This window comes from Enhydra lutris, unplaced genomic scaffold (assembly GCF_002288905.1).
Source record: "Enhydra lutris kenyoni isolate GAN:26980312 unplaced genomic scaffold, ASM228890v2 scaffoldscaffold50, whole genome shotgun sequence".
NCBI classification, from domain to species: Eukaryota; Metazoa; Chordata; class Mammalia; order Carnivora; family Mustelidae; genus Enhydra; species Enhydra lutris.
The window spans coordinates 14,806,607-14,828,457 of record NW_019154134.1 but is presented as its reverse complement, the minus strand read 5'-3'; the positions used below and the strand labels follow the sequence as shown (position 1 = coordinate 14,828,457).

General features: G+C 34.4%; 1 protein-coding gene across 2 annotated transcripts in view; it reads right to left on the bottom strand.

Annotated features, from left to right (window-relative positions):
- Positions 1 to 21,851, bottom strand: part of LOC111156910 (CWC27 spliceosome associated protein homolog) — a 200,224-nt gene that overhangs the window by 89,075 nt on the left and 89,298 nt on the right. For both annotated transcript variants that reach the window (XM_022518040.1, XM_022518039.1), the window contains one exon: positions 7,311 to 7,414. In XM_022518040.1, coding sequence (XP_022373748.1) covers positions 7,311 to 7,414 — 104 coding nt within the window. The remainder of the gene's footprint in view (positions 1 to 7,310; positions 7,415 to 21,851) is intronic.

Genomic DNA, 21,851 nt, shown 5'->3' with positions numbered 1-21,851 from the left:
ATAAGTTCCATCTAAACTTTTCTTAATCGAATGAGCATCAATAACTTTAATACTAACATGCTTTCCAAGTATAATGAAGTACAACAAATCCATAATATTCCAGTCCTATTAGTTATTGTGCTTTATTACTTACTGTCAAGTGGTTGGCTATCATGTCTTGCTGCTGCCAGAATGAAGTCCCTAGCTGTGCCTTTCTCTCTCACTCTTTTTATTTTTAATTTTGTTTAACTCCAATAAAATAGTGAGCTAGCAAGAGTTTATATGCAGAATTTTGAAAACATAACCACTAAAAACTGCCAGCATATTGCATTAATTTAAGTTAAAAAATCAACCTAATAGGGGCTGGCCGATGCCAGTCCCTATCCTGGCTTTTGTTTATTTACTTATTTATTTATATTCTAATTCTTCAGGTATATTTCATATTCCATAACATCTCCCCTTATAAAGGGTATTCTCCCTCACTTTTATTATTCTTTCATCTGTTCTGAACTTAGAACTGGATAATCAGTTTATTAGTACCATGCACAAAATAAGAATAAATAGAGTATTATTGATGGCTGGCCTGAGAGGATTTCTATGATTCAATTGCACATATACTTTTACTTTTCTATGTAAATAACATTAAAAGTTAGCATAAAGATTAAGAGTAGAGTATGGGAAAAACAGGCTTGAAACTTACAGCCTTCAAGAAAAAAAATGACTTGAGTACCTAAAGGAAGTTAAGTGTTTTGGAAAAAAGTACCAGTTTGCTTAGTGAGAGGAATGAATTCTACATGGTATTAGGCACAACACAGACCTAGTATTCCAAAAGAGCTTCTGTTTCTTATAAAAACCAAGATTAAGCTAGTTTAACATCATATGTTAGATGAAAAGTAGTCAAAAACTATACACTTTTACAACGTATCAAGCCTGAGGGGCCCTAGTCTGACTTAATCCAGTGTTAAAAAGAGAGTCTGATGAAACTTGAAATGGCCTGGTACAATTTGAGAGGTACACAACACCCCAGGGATGTGTTCATGAAGAGGCTTTAGAATTCTTTCTTGATTTACAAGCTCAGATTGCCCTTCCTCCTCTAATTTCTGGCACTAGTCAGAGAATAGGTATTACGTGCTTTGAACTTTGAAAAGAGGATCTGATACCTTATCTCTCTAAAATTGATTAGAGAATATGTCCAAACCTGTATCTCTATGTGACTATGTTCAGTTTGGTACTAGTTTTGATGTGATAAAACTCAAAGAAACCTGGAAAGGACTTAGAAACATAATTTAATGAAAAGGATTATGTAGTTTATTAGAGAATCTGACAGAGCCAATATAGGAAACCAACTCTATCTCAGATTAACTATCAGTCTTAGTCAAAATTGGTATGAAAACCCCATGGACAGGCCTGGATGATTTGCACTGAGAGTACAGAGACTCCTTGGCTATAAATAGGATTGTTTGGTATCACGTCTCTTCTGACATTGCTGGTATCTAAAGTATAACACTACATTCCTTGTTTACCTAAACTGGGGTGTTAGAACCTACTGCAGACTCTGTATTCAACTGACAGTACAACCTAACTGCTTTGAATTTTAGAGTCAAATTTACGCTATCATAAAAAATTCCAGTTTTTGACTAAAATAATAATATTCCTCGATGCTCTGTTTCTTTCATTTAGTGAAGCCTTTTAAAATAAAAGCCTTTAAACATATTTAGATGGCAAACCAATAGCAAAAATTATAAGGTTATATTTATGGAATGCTTTTCTTATATAGAGGTATAATCATATTTGTTATCCAACAATACCCTTGTGATATAAGGAATAGCAGACTTTGAGTCTTCCTGGGAAGACGGAAAAGAAAATGGATGGTCCTATATACATTTTTACTACATAGAGAAGCTCTGTTTTACATTGGTTTTCAAAAGATTAATAGGTTGGCTCAATTTTAACTATATGTTTTCTTACTAGGGCAGAGATGTCAGGAGGTTTTGGGTTATGAACTAATATTCTTGGGGGTGCAGCTTTGTTGAGGCATAGCTGGTATATAAAAGAGCTGCACTTGTTTGGACAGGTATAGTTTGATGGGTTTGGATGTGTCCCTATACCCACGGCCCTATCACCACAATAGGTAATACCAAATATCAGTATAATTAGGATTGTTCAATTGTATGGGGCTCAAAGTATTTATTGATGTAAAAGCATCAAAAGTACTTTATTTTCTGTCAATAGAATTGAAGGAGTTAACAAAAAAGGAAATACTTAATAGTAAAACACTAGAAATATAGGAATAGCACATTTTATTTATCTTATATTTATATAGAGAGAAATAGATGGGTCCTGAGGTGATAGAAGAGACTTAGAAGTATAGCTATAGCTAGAATATAAATTCCTGTTTGCCTATATAAATCTGGCTAAGGATCTGGCTCAAGAAACTGGGTAAAGAGTATAAAACCAAAGGATTATTACTCTGACCAAAGGAGATTTCCTTAGACAACAGAAGCCCAGATAAAGTATCACATCTATTAGAACACTTGGCTAAACGCTAAGTGGGAGGCCGCCAACTCACACAAGGCCAAAAATGGGTCGATTAAAGCACGGGCATTAGAATACAAAGCTTTTTTGTTCTGATGGGTATCTTCCCAAGTACTTTTAATCTGAGGATATTACATTAAATTCTAAAGTGAAGTGGCAATAGTCAGCAAGTGTTAGCCAGATAACTTCATAAAATCAGGAAATAATACTACTGGATGCTTTACTTAAGCATGTAGACAAGCTCACATATAAACCCTTTAACAAAGAAAATGATTATTGAAATGTAATTGTGAAAGCACATGAAAGAAATATTTATTTTGAAATTTTGATTTATGTTTTATTTTTATACAGCTGTATTGATTACAGGCTTTAACTGCAACTAACACAGTATTAAAATTCAAAATTTCCATTTGTGGGATTTCGATAGGACAAACTGGAAAGCAAAATAGCTTTATTTTTCTCCTTACAAATTTAAAATTGTTTTTATATAGTACTGTAAATTTATTAAAGGTCTCATTATCTAATTTACTTCTTAGAAGAAACTTGAGGGGTACACAAAGCAATTTTCTATCTGGATTTATGGTAAGAAAATGGACTCACACAGGCTTAAATAACTTCACTGCTAGTAAATGGACTTTAAAATCTCAATACATTCCTGTTTATTTTTTGAGAAGATTTAATACTCTAAAGTATTCTTATAACCTTTAGTGTTAAATATAAGCACTTAGTATTACTATCAAAATTACTATTAAAAATATCAAAATAAGTATATTTTTAGCCTCTCTATATTAGTAGATGTGGTACCTGCATCCAGAAGGAAATTCACATGGAAGACATGTCTACATTATACAACAGTTTACACACCAAAGTATCTAAAAGCCTCTTTTTAATACCAATTATCTCCTTCTAAGTTAATTGGCAAATTAAATTTCTAGATATAGTATATAATATTCAAAAGACCAAATCATCCAAAGTTATGATAATACTCAAATAATTAAGTCTTGGATTAAAATAAAATGTTTTATAAAAGCCAGATATGCAGCCATATAGCCCAATTAAGAAATCTTTCCTGAATAGGTTCAGCTGATATATGAAGGTATAGAGCCAAAGTCAAATAATACCTTCAGCTTCTTTCCCTGTGATGATCTTACTATGAAAATGCTTATGAGAACATTTGGATCTGTTCCCAGAGTTTATATAGTTCTAACCATGGAATATCTTTCAGCTGGGAAGATAAGCTAAGTTCTGACATTCAGGGATGCTTAAAATTCTGCTTTGTTTCCAAAATGCTGTGCAGTGATATGTCTCATGGTGTCATTTTTAATCATGGGGCAAGAAGGAAAACTAGACTTAAAAACTCCATAGGGACATGTGAATTTCAAATATAATGTAGTGTTTGCTGAAATTCACAAATCTTACATAATATACAATTTCCTAGCATTGGCCATACTAGTCAATTTAAAAAGGTAAAATAAGTTTAGAAGAAATACAATTCCAAGAAAAAGGTAATTCATAATGCATCCTAGATAGGGGCTAAAAGCAAATTTTGTTCAGCATTCTAATAAGATGGTGATAAAAAAATATTGTTTCTAATAGCACTGTAAAATTATGAGAATCAAAATAAAGACTGACTTAGTGCCTAGGTCTTGGTTTCTTAGTGCCAAATACAATGGAAAACCAGAATTTCTTGGAGAAGTGGTTGATTTCAGGCCTGGAGAGGGGAAAACACAAGATCAACCTGGAGCCTTCTGTGCTTAAAAGTAAAAATGTGCTCAAAGTTGGGAGCAAGTTGCAAAGACATAGGAGCCAACCTGAAGGAACTACTAATGACCAATTCTGGTACTGTATGAACAACAAAATAAATAATGATAGTTTGGGATTATAACACATAGAACAAAATAAATATTCGCAAGCCCAAATTGATATAAATAAGTAAATCTATAAATAGAAAGTGATCTTTCTTATAGAAGAATTACAAGTATTAAAAATAGTGGGAATCAGGGAAATAAAGAGTAACCATTAGAACATCACAGTAAATAACTGTTGTCTATAGGCAAGATCCACCAATGGATACTAAAATTAGTGGGGGGAAGCTTGAAAAGTAACAGGATAGATGGTCTCAAAGTATTTTTTCCCTAAATACTTAAAATCTCAAAGGGAAATGTAACAGCTCAACAGACACTACTTTAAGCTAATGATCAAGGTAGTATCATGAGTAGAAAGACAATAGGTAATCTTATAATGCACTGGGAAGAACATATCATTTCTCTGGCAATCTTGCCCCCAAAATGTATAACCTTAATCTAATCATGAGAAAACATCAAACTCAAGTAAGACAGTCCACAGAATATCTAACCAGGACTCTTCAAAGTGTCAAGAACATGAAAGACAAGAAAAGACTGAGGAATTGTCACAGATTAGAGGAGACTAAAGAGACACAAGGACTAAATGCAATATGGAATTCTGGATGGACATATTGAACAGAAAAAGGTCGTTAGTGGGAGAACTGGTGAAATTCTAATAAGGTCTGTAGTCAATAGTAATGTATCAACTTTAATTGCTTGGTTTTAATCATTGTATTATATTGATATATGACCTTAACATTAAAGGTATATGGGAACTCTGTAACTTCTGTAGTTCTAAAATTATTTCAAAATAAAACAATCAAAAATAAATTAGTAAAATGCCCCACTTTTTGTGGAAGCTAATTTTTAGCTGACATTCAAATTTAAGGAAAATCCAGGTATTTCTCAAAGATATAAGCAACATTAAATTCAGGAAAGTACTTACTAACTAATCTAATTCTCTAACTATGGCATAAAAAAGGTTTTAACATGGCTAATTTTCTCATAAATAGACTGACATAAGCTATAGATGAGTCTTCTGTTTTGTGTTAAGAAATCATTCTAAGATTCAATCTTTAATTGTATTTAATATTTCAAAGGCAGATCAAGTTAAAATAGCACTGCTTGTATCTAATATAAGCCTTAACTGTAGAGCACTATTACAATAATTATCTATTTCCAATTCTCTCACTTCTACTAGATCATAAACTACAAAGCAAGAATCATCCATCTCTTGCCAACTTCATCCCTCTGGCCCTGCATGGTTCTTGAGACATGGGCATACTAATAATTATTAGCTCAAAAATGAATTAAAAAAATTTAATTTTTTAATTAAAATATTTTAAAAAATGAATTTAAAAAATTAGAAAAGCTTTTTCTATTTGAAAGGAATTACTTTGATATATTTAAAATGCTTTTAATTATTAGGAACAATACTCTGAGAAAATTACATATAGACTTAAAAATAAAATAACCCTCACCGTACTTCTTTCAAATCTCGGTATTGCCAATATAGCTTGTTTCTCTTCTGGGTTATACTTTACCTACATGACCTAGTCATACATAAGTTTACCCTTTCTTTTAAATTCAGCTTATAATTTGTGTTATTACAAGTGAGTTAGTTTTTTAGTAGTTTCATTCAAATATATTTCAGTGACTTTGACTTCATCATTAAGTACCTGCCTTTATTTACTCTAATAGTCAGTGGGGGATATGCTGTAAATGATCTAAGAACTATGTCCCTTAGATAGTTATGTGGTATTACTTTTGCTACTTAAAGTCAGTACTAATGCCTATGATGTTCTTTATCAGAATATGAAATCTTTAAGGCTAGATGTGGCATCTTATTCTTTGATTTATCTCCAATAACTGTGATAGAATCTGGTACATAAAAGTACTTTTTGGTATCCAAAAAGCACAAGAATATAGAAGACATATGCATAAAGCAGATTTGTTAAGCTAAATTTAGTACATATTATTAAAGCTAAGAATAAAATTTCTGATCATGTTCACTGAATCTATAATGTAATTTATTATTGTGAAAAGAAAACAGAGGGTTCCAATCTGTTAATTTGGAAATTGGCCATTACATGTTTTATAGCTGAAACAGTTTTAAACTAAGAATCATCAGTGAAACAACTTTTAAAAAGCCCTTTTAGGGGCGCCTGGGTATCTCAGTGGGTTAAAGCCTCTGCCTTTGGCTCAGGTCATGATCCCAGGGTCCGGATCGAGCCCCACATCGGGCTCTCTGCTCAGCAGGGAGGAGCCTGCTTCCTCCTTTCTCTCTGCCTGCCTCTCTGCCTACTTGGATCTCTTGTCTGTCAAATAAATAAATAAATAAAATCTTAAAAAAAAAAAAAAAAGCCCTTTTAGCGTCATAAAAATCACAGTAAAACGAAGAACACATTTAACCCGTATAAACAGCAGGGTATTATTTTGGTTGCTTTTTGATCAGCTTTATTAGTATTTTAGATTTTCAGTGTCTTAACATAAACAAACAAATAAAAAACAAGACTTTATACTTCATACTATTTCAAACCAATGCAAAAATGTTTATAGAAGTCCCAAACATAGGGCCTAAATGCTTTTCTTAATGTTTTAAAGGGTGTACAATATAAAAAATGAACATTCCATTCTTGTGCCCTCCTAGATATGTGTTATGGTATTTAAGTTTTGTCTGATGTCAAGTCTGTTAGTTTTCATTAAGCTTTTTAGAATAATAGTTATGATCATGTTTGCCTGAATTTACTTTAGACAAAAATCCTAACAAGAAATTTATTTTATTGGCTAGCTACCCAAAGCAAGTATTAAAAAAAAAAAAAAAATGGAAAACTCAGGAAGCAAGGGGGAAGGAAAGAAGCGAAAGGGAAGGAAGAGGAGAAAAGGAAGAGCAGATGGAGGGAAGAAGGAAATGTACCAAGTGAAAATAAAAATCCTGATAAATATCCTTACCTTCACTTTTCTTTTCTGCTTGTTTTGCTGCATTTTCTACTTTTTTTTGTTTTGCTGCTAAGAGTTCCCGCTTTAACTGTCTTGCTTCTTTTCTGAGCTCGTCACTATAAAGCAAAAACAGTTATGTAAGTATATAATACACTGAGAGAGAAAACTACTTAGCAAAAACAGGATTATTGGTTTTCAGGTACACTAAATCTCTAAGAAAAACAAAATAAATAATGTAATACATTTTGTTCCTTACATGTCTTTTGTGGTATGGAAACATAGCCAAAGGATGTTTCAAAAGCTGCAATTTTTCATAATAGCAACATAATATGAATTACCTATAAAATATACTCCCTTTCAGATATTTCCAACAGAATAGATAAGTGATAAATGACCCACTGTTCTCCTTCTAATTCAGCTGTGAATTTCATATTCTAGTTCCAGTTTAATAAATCATGGAGATCCTGAATCAAAGCAAAATTTTAAGAGAAATTCTATTCTTTAAACCTGGATATACATAAAAAGATGTGTCTTTAAAACTTGATGAATTCCTGAACTAGCATCAGTAGCTACCATTTATTAAATAATTACATGCTAGGAGCAGTGCTAAAATGCTTTAAACTGAAGTTGTAAAACTCAATTAATTTTGAGCCCATATAATACCACAGTTTGGCAAATAATTTCTTCTTCGGTGAAACCTAGCAGGCTGCAGTATTCTGATGATTAATACAATCTTATATTAAAGGTAAACTGAGATGTAAATACCAACTTCATTACAAGTCATTACGTGACTAGTTTCTACAAGTCAGTTTTGGGCAGATTCACATACATGTGCTTTGTACCCATGACATGAACCCTTAGAGTCACTTGTGGCCAGTCAAAACTGCATTTCATATTTGTGAATGTCAGGTATCCACTATTAAAGTAAAAGCTAGAATGGATAACAGATACTCAAAGAACACTGTAAACCCGGGTAGGTAATATTTTTATATTAAATGTTCTAAAAGACTGGAAAAGGTCTAAAAGAAACCCAAGGCAAGCTTTTGTAGAATCTTAAGTCTAAATAGTTCCAGACTGATTCAACCTTTGTGTTTCTTCTTGATCCCCAAATCTTATACTTTTTTTCCCCTTTTAAAACACTGTCCTGGATCAGTTACCGAACTGATAGATCTTACAGTGTGCACCACTCAGTTCTTTTTCCCTCTTTTCCTCATCAAACACATATAGCTATATTTTCTATCTGCTTGGCCTCCAGGATCCTGAATTCTGAAACTTCCCTTTCTGATCAAAATCTACTACCTTTTTAACTTTCCCAGTTTTTTCATTCCTATTGAACCTGTGCTCACTTACTTTATAATGAAAGCCAACACCTTCATAGTTCATCATCCAACGCCTCTATTCTTACCCATCTGGCTCTCTAACCATTTTGGATAAGGTTAGTTATTTCACTGATATCCTCACCAGCACCTTTAATTATCTTGACTTGTTTGTCCTTATGAATATATCATAATCATGTAGAAGAATTTGTTCACAACAAGCTCCAGGAGACAAACCTCCAGAGAATATTATTTTGTTAGATGTAAGATGTTGCCTGAGAATTTGCCCATGTAACGAGTTCCCCAGGTGATTCCAACATGCATTCAGGTTTGGGATCCAGTACATTAGGACCACCCTATAGCAATTATCTTCTCTTCCTTACAACTCCAAGCACTCCTACTTCACTGAGCCTTTCATTCAGCCAACAAACATACTCAAATTTCCCTGGACTTTGCTCCAATCAAGTGATGATTATCTTCACCAGTGGACTCCTTCCCTGAAAGAACAGTTTATGTATAGAGTCTATTTTCTCAACCTTGAACTTCTTAATCTCTTGCAATCTACCCTTCTTATACTCTACTGAAACTGCTTCTGTATCAACCAAATTCAATGGTCTTTTCTCAGGCTTCCTTTTCCTCTTTGGCTTCTCTACCATTCAGTGATATTGTCTTAATTACTTGCTCTGTTCTCAGCCTATAATTCTTGGCATTTTTCTCATTTCCATACCCTGTACACTGGCATTTTTATCTAATCTCATAACATCAAATATCACTTTTATATATGTTATTTCCAAATCTAGATGTTTCATCCTGATTTTTTGGTCCTGCATTTCTAACTATGCATTACAAATCTCTATGTACAGTAGTGTTGTCCAACAGAAATATAAGGTAAGACATATATGCAATTTTAAGTTTCCTAGGAGCCACATTAAAAAAATGATAAAAAGGAAACAGGTTAATTTTAACAACTTACTTTAACTCAGTTAATTTAATATGTCCAAAATATCATTATTTCAACATGCAACCAATATAAAAATATTAATACAATATTTTACACTCTTTTTTATATTAAATGTTCTAAATCTGGGACAGGACATCTCAGTTTAAACTAGCCACATTTCAAGGGCTAGGATCTAGATGGATAGCAGAGGCTAGACACTGCCTAATTACAAACTGTGTGCAAACTTGAAGTCATCTCCTCCCTGTCCAAATCTGTTCCTTTTCCGGAAGTCTCTATTGGATTGTGGAACCATTTTCCTCCGAATGACCAGACTTTAAAATTCCTCTGGGACTGTTCCCCCACCCTTTCATTGAATCACTGTCAAAGTATGTCATTTTCCAATCTCTCTCATGTATAACTATTCCTCTTGATTCTCAACATCAGTGCTTAGTTTAGGCTTTCATTATGTATTCCGATAAATGTAATTACTTTCTATTTCTTGAAGTTATATGAGCACAGGGAATAGCAACCACATCTTTGCTCTATCCACTAAACACCATTATCTTTTTTATTATACTATTTTAAAAAAATTTTAATTTGGTAAGTAATTCAGAAATTTAGATGTTTTCTTTGAGGCAAAGCTTATTTTGAAAGTTTAATATGAAATACTGAATGATGGCTGAACAAACTAGTTATGAGAGTAATCTGAAGTATGCAAAATATGAGAGATGATGACAGAATATACTGTCATATAGGCAGTAAAGCACAATAATCAAAAGGATTCTTTGAGTTCAGAAAGTCCTGATTTAAAGGCTAATTCTATCACTTATTATCTGAGTGACCTAAGAACAATTACTTAACTTCTCTGGGACTCAGTTTCTTCAACTATAAAATGGTTTAAAGATATTTAAAATATTAGGCACTGAATACATGTTCAACAGATGGTAGCTATTACTATTTAGATCATGTTTAAAATAGCACTACAGGGCGCCTGGGTGGCTCGGTTGGTTAAGCGACTGCCTTCAGCTCAGGTCATGATCCTGGAGTCCTGGGATCGAGTCCCGCATCAGGCTCCCAGCTCCACCGGGAGTCTGCTTCTCCCTCTGACCTTCTCCTCGCTCATGCTCTCTCTCACTGTCTCTCTCTCTCTCTCAAATAAATAAATAAAATGTTTAAAAAAAAATAAAATAGCACTACAGTTAAGGATTCTTTGTGAATTAGGAATATTTCTTTATTATGTTATTTACTATAAATAAATGTTACCTTTACTACATATGGAGGTTAACTCTGTTCATAATTTTTATAAATGGCAAGGAACACATAATGCCAGCTTCTAAAGATCTATCCTTAAATAGTCAGAGATTTGGATGCACTATTGAAGTAGCCATAATAACTTACAAACTGAATAAGGATGAATAAAAACTCAAAAAAGACGAAGTGAGACGGAGAAGGGAAGGTCTATAAGATTATTAAAAATTGCTTCATTATACTGAATTTTTCAAATGGTTCAGAATTTACAACATTGTCAAAATCTTCCATACTGAAACAACACTATTTGTTGGTACTTGTGGAATCTGTAACTCCTGGAATGAACTGCAAGTTTTAAAACTAGTCCTTAGGTCACAGTCTAATTTTAGGGTTCCCAATCTTATATTCTCTGGAATATAGTCTTATCTACTGGCACTAGAATATATTTAAATCTGTTAAAATGAGAGTAAAAATTGTAAGCCTGGAGTACATGTCACCTTATACTGCCAAATTAGGGGCTTGCTTTGGAGTCAGGCAGCATCTTTTTGCCCTCAGAGCCTAGTTTCTGTTTGTATGATAAAAAGAAATGGCTTCTGGGGTGCTTGGATGGCTCAGTCGATTAAGTGTCTCTTAATTTTGGCTCAGGTCAAGATCTCAGGGTCCTGGGATTGAGCCCCATGTCAGGCTCTGTACTCAGTTGGGAGTCTGCTTGAGGATTCTTTCTCTCTCCCTCTCCCTGTGCTTCTCACCACTCCTGTTCTCTCCCACTCTCAAAAAAAAAAAAAAAAAAAAAAAAAGAAGAAAAGGAAAGAAAAGCCTTCTGTAAACTGATATCAACTCTGAGCTAATTAACTTTTTTCCCTAGTAAGTATGTTTCTAATTTAAATTCATTTGATTTTTAATATGGTTTGTATGATATCACCATTATCCACCAGATTCTACCTTGTAATATTTTTTAATCTGGTCCAATGGAAAAAAGAATTTCTTTAAAAGAATCAGCCCAATAAAATATCAGCAGCCTAGAAATTATAGTAACCTTTATATATTTAGTAACAGCAAAGAAATTACTAATTTATTCAATAATTTCTGGAGCATCTAATATTTGTACAGTACCATTCTGAGTGATGGCACAGAAATCAAGGTGAATAAGGAGGGAAAGTAACCTAACCTAGCTAGATTCTTTAAATCAGTCACCTCCCTTACCACTTAGTCTTCTCAATAACCTGTAATACAGGCATTTTACAGACAAGAAGTCCAAGGTTTGTGGAGATTAAGTACTTAGTCTGAAGTCATATAATCGATCAGTAGCTGATAGAGGTCCAAATTTAAAATGGGACTGTCTATATTCTTTACATTGTGGTACACTAATACTTTGAGAAAATCTCCAAGGAGCCTAAATTCCACGGAGGGACATAAATCTTGAACACAAATAAATAATAACAGTACATAATAAAAAGTGGTGAATTGCCATGATAAAGAAATGACTGAAGCATTTTGCAATTCAGAGAAGGAAAGATTACAGTAGGCTAAATAAGGAATGGCTTCACAGAGGAAGCATCTGACCTGCGCCCTGAAAGATGAATAGGAATTACCCACCCATGTGGAGATACGGTGAAGACGCACCTAGGTACTGTGTTTAAATCAAGACAGGGAGGCAGCAAAACACAGGGTGGGTATTAAAACATTATGCTATAGCATAAATATTTGTAGGGTTAGGGCTAGTAACAAAAGATAGAGCTAGGAAGAGAATCTGGGACAGAGTCTAAATGCCAAGCATTTATGGGTGACCAGGTGGGAATATTTTCCTCCAATTTCTCTACAGCTTTGAGCTTTCAATTTTTTTTATATTCTATTTCTGACCTGCTCTTACTGCTTCATTTTACCTACTATCCATCTACTTTAATACTTTGCTAGTAACCTATACATTCTTTAAATTGCTGTCTTAGAAGAAGTAACTTATGACCTCCAATAACAACTTTCAATAGCTTCCCTTTCAATGGTTAACTTGGACTTTCATTAGAATCTTTCTTGACCACCTTACCTATGACCTTTTGCAATCTCAGACATAGCATCATACCAGATCTTCTACATTTCTAGTATTCTGTCTCTGTTTCCACTGGGTTTTACTCTTAGACTCCTGCTCCTCAAATTTAGGGAATTCTCAGTAGCCTAGTCAACCCTCTCTCTTTCTATTTAGATTTCATCCACATTTGGGACTTAGTTCCATCTATCCTAATGCATTCAATGTACAAAATCAAGATTATTAGCCTGATGCTCTTTATGTATTTCAGCTTCAGTACACACATCCCTTTGTTCGTGCTATTTCCATTTTAACTAAAATGGTCTTTCCTCCCTATTTCTGTTTACCAAAATTTCCCTCAGCTTTCAGTACATCATGGAGAACGTGGCACCTGAGTACAGTGTTGGGGCAAGGTTGCCAAGCTCATTGAGCCTTAGTTTTCTCATCTATAAATTGTAGCTGTATTCAGCATATGTATTATAATGAGGCTGATGCAAAGATTAAGTCAGAGTAACAGCACTATCAGTTGCTTAGAAGGCAGGATTTTTTAATGACAAATGTACTACAATAGATTCATGACTGTTAAAGTACATAAACAATTTAAATAATTAAAACTTTTATTTTTTTGCTGCCCACATTTTTTAAAAACTTTTATTTATTTTTTTAAATTTCTTTTCAGTTTTCCAGAATCCATTGTTTATGCACCATACCCAGTGCTCCATGCAATAATTAAAACTAAATGAAAATTAATCATTTTAGTAAAAATTGATGGTAGAATGATACTAAGTACTATACTATTAAATGCATCTACTCTAATGCCATTGATGGTTTTTTTCTTCTTTTTAAATCTAATGTCCATTTCAAAGATTAAACAAAACATTTTGGTAAAAACAGAGACATGTTTATCAGAAGGCCTAGACCCAACATCATGATATGACCACAAACAATTAATCCTACTTCTTTGCCTCAGTTTCATCATCATCCAAGTACATTCTGAGAAAGGTATAAAAGTGATTACACTCTGCAGATCATTGTGTTTCAACTTCTTTGTATTAAGGATCTTAAAACCCAGTACTGCAGGAAATGGTGAGATGCCGAATCTGGTCATTTCATCTTAGATACAAGAAGGTGAAATGTGATGACAATAAGAGATTTTTATCAATATTGCCCAAGTCAGTAATGGAATTGTAAACATGATAGAGGCTCCTGATACTTTATATGGCTTCTTATTTAGTTTGCTAACTACTCACTGAGTGAACAGTACATGTTGACTTAATACCTTATTTTTAAGCTGAACTTTTTTTAAAGAACAGAAGACACTATGAATAAGTAACTACACAGGAAAGTTTTTATAATTATGGTGTGCATACATTTTTATCAGACTATTATTTTATAGTAGTAGTTAAAAATCTTGCAATGTTTTAAATTGTGCAGCTTTTCAACTTGAGACTGAGGATTTAAAATGGCAACCGTTATCTTGCATAATTTTCAGTCAGTTTTTATTTTTTCCCAGGTGCTTACAAAAAAATTATTTATTTGAAAGAGAGAGCATGAGCAGGGGAAGGGGGAAAAGAGAGGAAGAGAGAATCTCAGGCAGACTCCCTGCTGAGTGTGGAGCCTGACGTGCTGGTGGGTCTCATAATCCTGAGATCATGAACTGAGCCAAAACCAAAAGTCAGGCACTCAGTCAACTGAGCCACCCAGGCACCCTCCCAGATGCTTTTCTCATATTCTTGTTTCCAGGAATGTGCCTTAGGAAAATTTTGAGTTATATCTGTTCTTTTTTCTTATGGCATGAGAAATATCATCTTAATGTTAGGGTAATGAACTCAAACACTGACCTTTTCTAACATTCAACTTAAAAAAAAAACAAAACCTGACTGGTTGACATTCTTTCTTTTTTTTATTGTTAAAGATTTTATTTCCTTATTTGAGAGAGAGAGCACAGAGGGAGAAGCAGGCTCCCTGCTGAGCAGAGAGCCCTATGTGGGGCTTGATCCCAGGACCCTGAGATCATGACCTATGCCGAAGGCAGAGGCTTAACCCACTGAGCCACTCAGAAGCCCTGCGTTTGACTTTTGAAAATAATTTTATTCTATGAAAATGAAGTGGACAATAAATGAATTTGTTTAGAGACCTTATTAAACAAGCTGACAGCTAAACATATGTCCATTACAGATCATTGTTTCTGGGATCAAAGATGTGGAACTTGCAGTTAGCTTAAGCCTGCTATTTCCCAACATCTGATAAGAATTCATAACACATGGAAATGATTGCAAAGCAAACAGTACACCCTTCATGGTTTTTAGTCTGCTGCTTTAATCACAAAGATACTGACTCTGTTTATAATGAAACAACAGCTTGGCTATTGATGAAATCATAAAATAGCCATAATAATAGCCTATCAGAAGCATTAAAACTATAGATACATGGCACAAATTTTAGGCTTATGGTATCATCAGCTGAAGCAGGGAATGAAGGTTTAGCATGGATCAGAAGGTATCATATTATGTTGTAGTTTATACATGAATTTTGAAAATATATACATATATCCAGGAAATACCTAACCAAATTAAGTCAAGGAAACCCACTGTACATTTAAAGCTCTCCTTTACCTATTACCGACAGTCTGGCCTTAGACAACTAGATTAAATCTAAGTCTCGGTTTCTGCATTTTGAGATGTGAAAAATACTAAGGTTGTAAGAAATGAATACAATTCCATGGATACTGCTTAGCATACTTAACATGATGCTCAGAATATGTTTGCAACATCAGTTTGCTTCTATTACCATTAGTTTTCTCACCCCTACCACAAACACTTTCTGTTCTTACTATTTACAGAATCAATTACTAACCACCTGAGACCTCAGGCTAACTCAAAAGATTACAATGGCAAATTCTTTCATTTTTCTCATGAATGTATAGATTTCAAAAGCTTACTGATAAATTTTTGTATTTGATGCACTGCTTGGATTAAACACCACATGTTATGAAAATGAAAAATGCAAGTTTAAAAAAACTAAAAATTACAAAATTCCCATATTCTAATTCTGGTCTCTAAATACTTGGAACTGAACTGGTTATTTTCTTTCATTATAATCTAGCCGATAAGGTAAAGAATAAACAAGTCAACAAAGAAAAGTACATATACTTACAAATTATATGACCAAGGCTAAAGGAAAACCTACATTATTTTTAGTCTACGTGATCTTAGAAAGCATTTATCAAAAGATAAGGTTTAATCTGAGAGATAATGCTCTACATGTCCTTCATAATCATTATACTAATATACAGAAATAGAAAGACTGTAATTTGGAACGAAGGGGGAGCCTAAATGCACCTGCATATACCCTCAGACTTAAAATTTTACTCATTTCATATGAAACATCACATTTCTTTCTTTCTTTCTTTCTTTCTTTTTTTTTTAAAGAATTTAATTATTTGACAGAGAGTGAGAGAAGGAGAGAGAGCACAAGCAGGGGGAGCAGCAGCAGGAGAGGGGGGAGAAGGCTCCCCTCTCAGCAGGGAGCCCAATGTGGGACTCAATCCCAGGACCCTGAGATCATTACCTGAGCCGAAGGCAGAGGCTTAACCCACCGAGCCACCCAGGTGCCCCATCACATTTATTTCTAAATAAAAAGTTTAGACATCCAATGTAGATTGCCATTAGTCTTGTAAGATCTCTTCCAAATCTTAGAAAGTTTTATTCTTTTCCAAAACAGACTAAACAGTGAATCCTGCACAAAATCATAAAATGTCCATAACAGTAGGTAATATTGCTATTCTGTCTAAATACCAAGTAAGAAGTTCAGAATCAAACATGTTATTTTACGGCAAGATCTGGGCTTAGCTAATATTTCACACAAGTGGGGTAAATTTGTTGTGACAGAAATTCGGTCTTTAGCCATATGTCTATTCCACAGTCCAACTTTACAAATGATATTAACTCAATGTGAAAAACATGAGATTTCCATTTCCAGTAAGGTAACATAGGAGGAGACCTGAAAATTCTCTTGCAATCAAATACCTAGGAGAGCTGAATAAAGTACATTTAAAAAATATATAATAAATGTCTAACTTAGCTCTTTAAATCCATAGCTCAGCTTGCTAAAAAGCAAGGGAGTGAAGAGGACTAAGAACCAAAGCAAGAAGCATTGCAGCTGTTACTGGAACACTCTGAGTTAAGTGGTCTCACTAACCTAGGATTGTGGGTTTTAACATGGGGTTTTAGTCATAAGGATCGAAGTAGTACTTCTACACATAAATCTAAAGATTCTCTACTCATAGGGAAGTTGAGAATAAACACTCTACTAAAAAAAGACTAAGAAGAAAATTGTCTCAGGTCCATGCAGGCTCTCAAGCTAATGAATATTCTTAGGATATCTAAGGAGTATTTTTAATTAAACCACCAGTGATCTATTATACTCTATTGTGCCTGTTGAAACAAAAGGCAAATTCTCTCTGAAGGAAGAAATCTACAGTCTGATTTCAAAGGACTCTGAAGAGTTCTTTAAAAAAAAAAGGGGGGGTTCCCTATTAAAGATTTCATAATATACAAGGAAACAAAGCATTGTGAGAATCAGAGGAATAACAAGTAATAATAGAACTCAACCTCAAAACTTTAGACTGCAAAAATAAAACAAGTATATTTATTATATGGAGATATCAAAAAATAGAATATAAAATCTATTGTCAATAATTGAAGAATCAAAACAACTTTCAAAAGGGATAAATTGGACAGCTAAACTCAATGAACTACTGGATAGCTGAAAAAAGAGATTGAGTGAATTAGATATATCTGAAAACACACATAACACAGGATGCAAAACAGAGGAAAAAAATCAACAACTGTAGGAAGTTAAAAGAAATGGAAGACAGAGTGAAAAAGTCCATTACAAGTAGAACTGCAGAAAGAGAAAACAGAAACGGGGTCTGGAAATTTTCCAAAATTGCTGAAAAGTATGTCTTTAGATTCAGGAAACTCAATGAATTCAAGCAAGATAAATAAAAAGAAAATCTAAATGCAGACATATCATATCAAAATGTAGAACACCATAAACTGATCTTAAAACAACCAGCATAGGGACACCTGGGTGGCTCAGTCAGTTAAGCATTCCACTCTTGGTTTTAGCTCAGGTCATGATCTCATGGGCCACTGGAAACTAGTCCTGCGCTTGGCAGGAAGTCTGCTGGGAGATTCTCTCCCTCTGTCTCCCCTCACCCCACTGCCCTGCACGCTCTCTCTACCCCTCAAATAAAGTACATGGGTAAATCTTAAAAAAAAAAAAAAAGATAAATTACTTAAAATTAAATTCACCTTTTTTCTTTGACAGAGCAAGTAGCCGGACATATTGTGAAAATAAAGTAGTCATGGACTTACACAACATAAAATGATGTCTTTCATTATTGTCACTAAAGTAAAGAACAAATAATGGCTGGATGTGTAAACAAAAATGATTATGGATTAGTCCTAACTAGCTTAACTATTTCAAGAATGCAAAATAGCAGGTCAAAGTTAAGCTTGGGATATATTTCTACTAACGTACTATAGAGTAGGTTCTTACCCATTTCTGGCCTGTAATGCTGCCTTGAGTATAACCAAGAGACAAACCAACTACAGGTATAGGATGAATGGGTGGGTCCAGGTAGTGGAAAGAGTACTAACGGCAGCAAGAATATAAAAGACTGAAGGGGATTTAGCTGACAGCACAATCTGAGTCAACACCATGATGTGACTGCCCAAAAGAGTGTGCATGATTATAGGTCTCATTAAAAGAAGTACAGGTTTCCCAATATGCATGTTACATCTTTTTGCAGTTGTCCCACAGTCCCTGGATATTCTATTCTGTTTAGTCTTTGTTCCCCTAGCTTTTGGGTGTTCAAAGATTCTATTGATACATATCCGCTAGCTCAGAGATTCTTTCCTCTGTGTCCAGGCTACTCATAAGCCCATTCAAAGGCAGTCTTCACTTCTCTTAAGTGTTTTTGATCTGAAGGGTTTCTTTTCAGTTCCTTCTCATCTTTTGGTCTTCATTTTGGTCTTCATCTCTCTGCTTACATTGCATGTCTGTTCTTTCATGTGGTCTATTTCATCCGGTAGAGTTCTCAGCATATTAATGATGCTTGTTTCAAATTCCCAGTCTGATAACTCCAATATCCTTGCCATATCTGGCGCTGGTGCTTACTCTGTCTCTTCAAATTGTGTCTTTTGCCTCTTGGTATGCCTTGCAATTTTTTCCTGGTAGCCATTCATGATGTGCTAGGTCAAAGGAACTGCTGTAAATAGGCCTTTAGTAATGTGGTGGTGAGGAGTGGGAAGAAATGCCCTATAGTCCTGATTAGGTATTAGTCTTTTAGTGATACTATGCCTCTGGTCTATGACTTCACAAGTGTTTCTCTGGTTTGTTTTTTTGTTTTTTTTTTGTTTTTTGTCCCCCCATTAGGTGGGGCAGGATGGCTACATGGACTGGAGTTTATATTTTCCTTCTCCCACATGAAAGGCTAGAGGGAACTGGAGTTGGGTGTTTCACTTCTCCCATAAGGAGGGCTAGAGCTAGAGGAAGTTGGCTATTTCCCTTCCCCCAGGTAAATTAGGCTCTGATAATTCCCCAGCAGGTCAGGCTCTGGTTAACTAGTTTTCCCTGAAAGCTAATAAGAAGAAGACTATGTTCTGTTATATTTCAAAATGGCTCCTTTACCCTTCCTCTGGAGGACGCCCTAGGGGATTTTTCTGTTATATTTACTCTAAGAATCTAGTTGAACACTCAGAGGTAAATCTCACAATGTTATGGGGAGGCCTCCCTATGACTGTGTCACCCTGGATTTTTTAACTCTCAGATTTGTCCACACAGAGCCTCCAGTGATTCATCAACCATAGTTCAGGTTTCTCATCCCAGCACTGTTCTCATGGCAGTTTCTCTTTGTGCTCAGGTGAGATGCAACTCCCTGTGGTCACCTGTCTGTCTTTCCAATACTGGAGGCAGAAGTCTGCCCTCTTTCCTCACATCTAGTGGTGATCCAAGAAGAGGAAAGAAGCAAAGTTAAATAATTTCATTCAAAAAGAATATATTTTTATTCTACTTGAATTTAACATGAAAATATTAAATGGAAGACTAAAAAATTTTCTAAATTTTATGTAAATGTTTCTTTGTGTCAAGATATTTCCTAAGAAATTCTTCCATTTTATGAAAAAATGTTATAAAAATATTAAGAGATTGGGTTTTTTTTTTAAAATGACATTTTAGGCTATACTGATTCACTTCCTGGCCTAAAGGTTGAGGAAATTAGTATACTTAATATTTTTTCCATTTTCCAGTTTGGGTTAATTATATTATTGTTTTTACATTGTCAATGTTCATAGCATTTATATGTAGAATTTTCAGTTATATCATCTTACTTTTTAAAGATTTTATTTATTTATTTATTTATTTGGCAGAGAGAGAGAGAGAGAGAGAGATCACAAGTAGGCAGACAGGCAGACAGAGAGAGGGAGAAGCAGGCTCCCTGCTGAGCAGACAGCCCGATGCAGGGCTCGATCCTAGGACCCTGAGATCATGACCCAAGCTGAAGGCAGAGGCCATAACCCACTGAGCCACCCAGATACCCCATATATGGTCTTACTTTTTTATTTAAATGGATTTATTACTCAACAACATTTCTTTTTCCCTCAGTCCTGAGTTTAAGAGATGTCTAGAATAATACTTACTTTCTGTTAATAATAGTTATTTCTGGATATAGGTGTGTTGTTGTTTTGGGTTTCCTATTTTCTTCTTGCTCTGATATACTCCCTTAATTTTTTTGAGTAAGCAACAGTTGTACAAAAAACTAAAGTAATTTAGAAGAAAAAATTAATGGGCTACATTTATCACAGTATCTAACACTGTGATTCAATATGTAGTCCAGGCTAAACAAATACAGGCATAAACTGAGGGAGAAATGGTATCATAATACTAACCCTGGGAACCATCAGAGAGACGTGTGGAGGCTAGGCAAGAGAACTTTTATGGGAAGATATTTCAAACATAACACAGAAAGTAAAAACCACTAAGAAAACTGCAACAGATAATATAAAGTATACCAAAAAATGGTGATGTAATTTTTGTGAAGGTCATACTTATTGACAAATAAGCGTTATGTAAATTATTTATTAAAGATTTCCCATTTCCCACAGTACTCTTGCTTTACTAAATTTACATCAAAACAACTTCAATGACAATAATACAATAATAGTAGGGGATTTTAACACTCCCCTCACTGAAATGGACAGATCATCCAAGCAAAAGATCAACAAGGAAATAAAGGCCTTAAATGACACACTGGACCAGATGGACATCACAGATATATTCAGAACATTTCATCCCAAAGTAACAGAATACACATTCTTCTCTAGTGCACATGGAACATTCTCCAGAATAGATCACATTCTTGGTCCTAAATCAGGTCTCAACCAGTATCAAAAGATTGGGATCATTCCCTGCATATTTTCAGACCACAATGCTCTGAAGCTAGAACTCAATCACAAGAGGAAATTTGGAAAGAACCCAAATACATGGAGACTAAACAGCATCCTTCTAAAGAATGAATGGGTCAACCAGGAAATTAAAGAAGAATTGAAAAAATTCATGGAAACAAATGGTAATGAAACACAACGGTTCAGAATCTGTGGGACACAACAAAGGCAGTCCTGAGAGGAAAATATATAGCGGTACAAGCCTTTCTCAAGAAACAAGAAAGGTCTCAGGTACACAACCTAACCCTACACCTAAAGGAGCTGGAGAAAGAACAAGAAAGAAACCCTAAACCCAGCAGGAGAAAGAAATCATAAAGATCAGAGCAGAAATCAATGAAATAGAAACCAAAACAACAACAGAACAAATCAACGAAACTAGGAGCTGGTTCTTTGAAAGAATTAATAAGATTGATAAACCCCTGGCCAGACTTATCAAAAAGAAAAGAGAAAGGACCCAAATAAATAAAATCATGAATGAAAGAGGAGAGATCACAACTAACACCAGAGAAATACAGACAA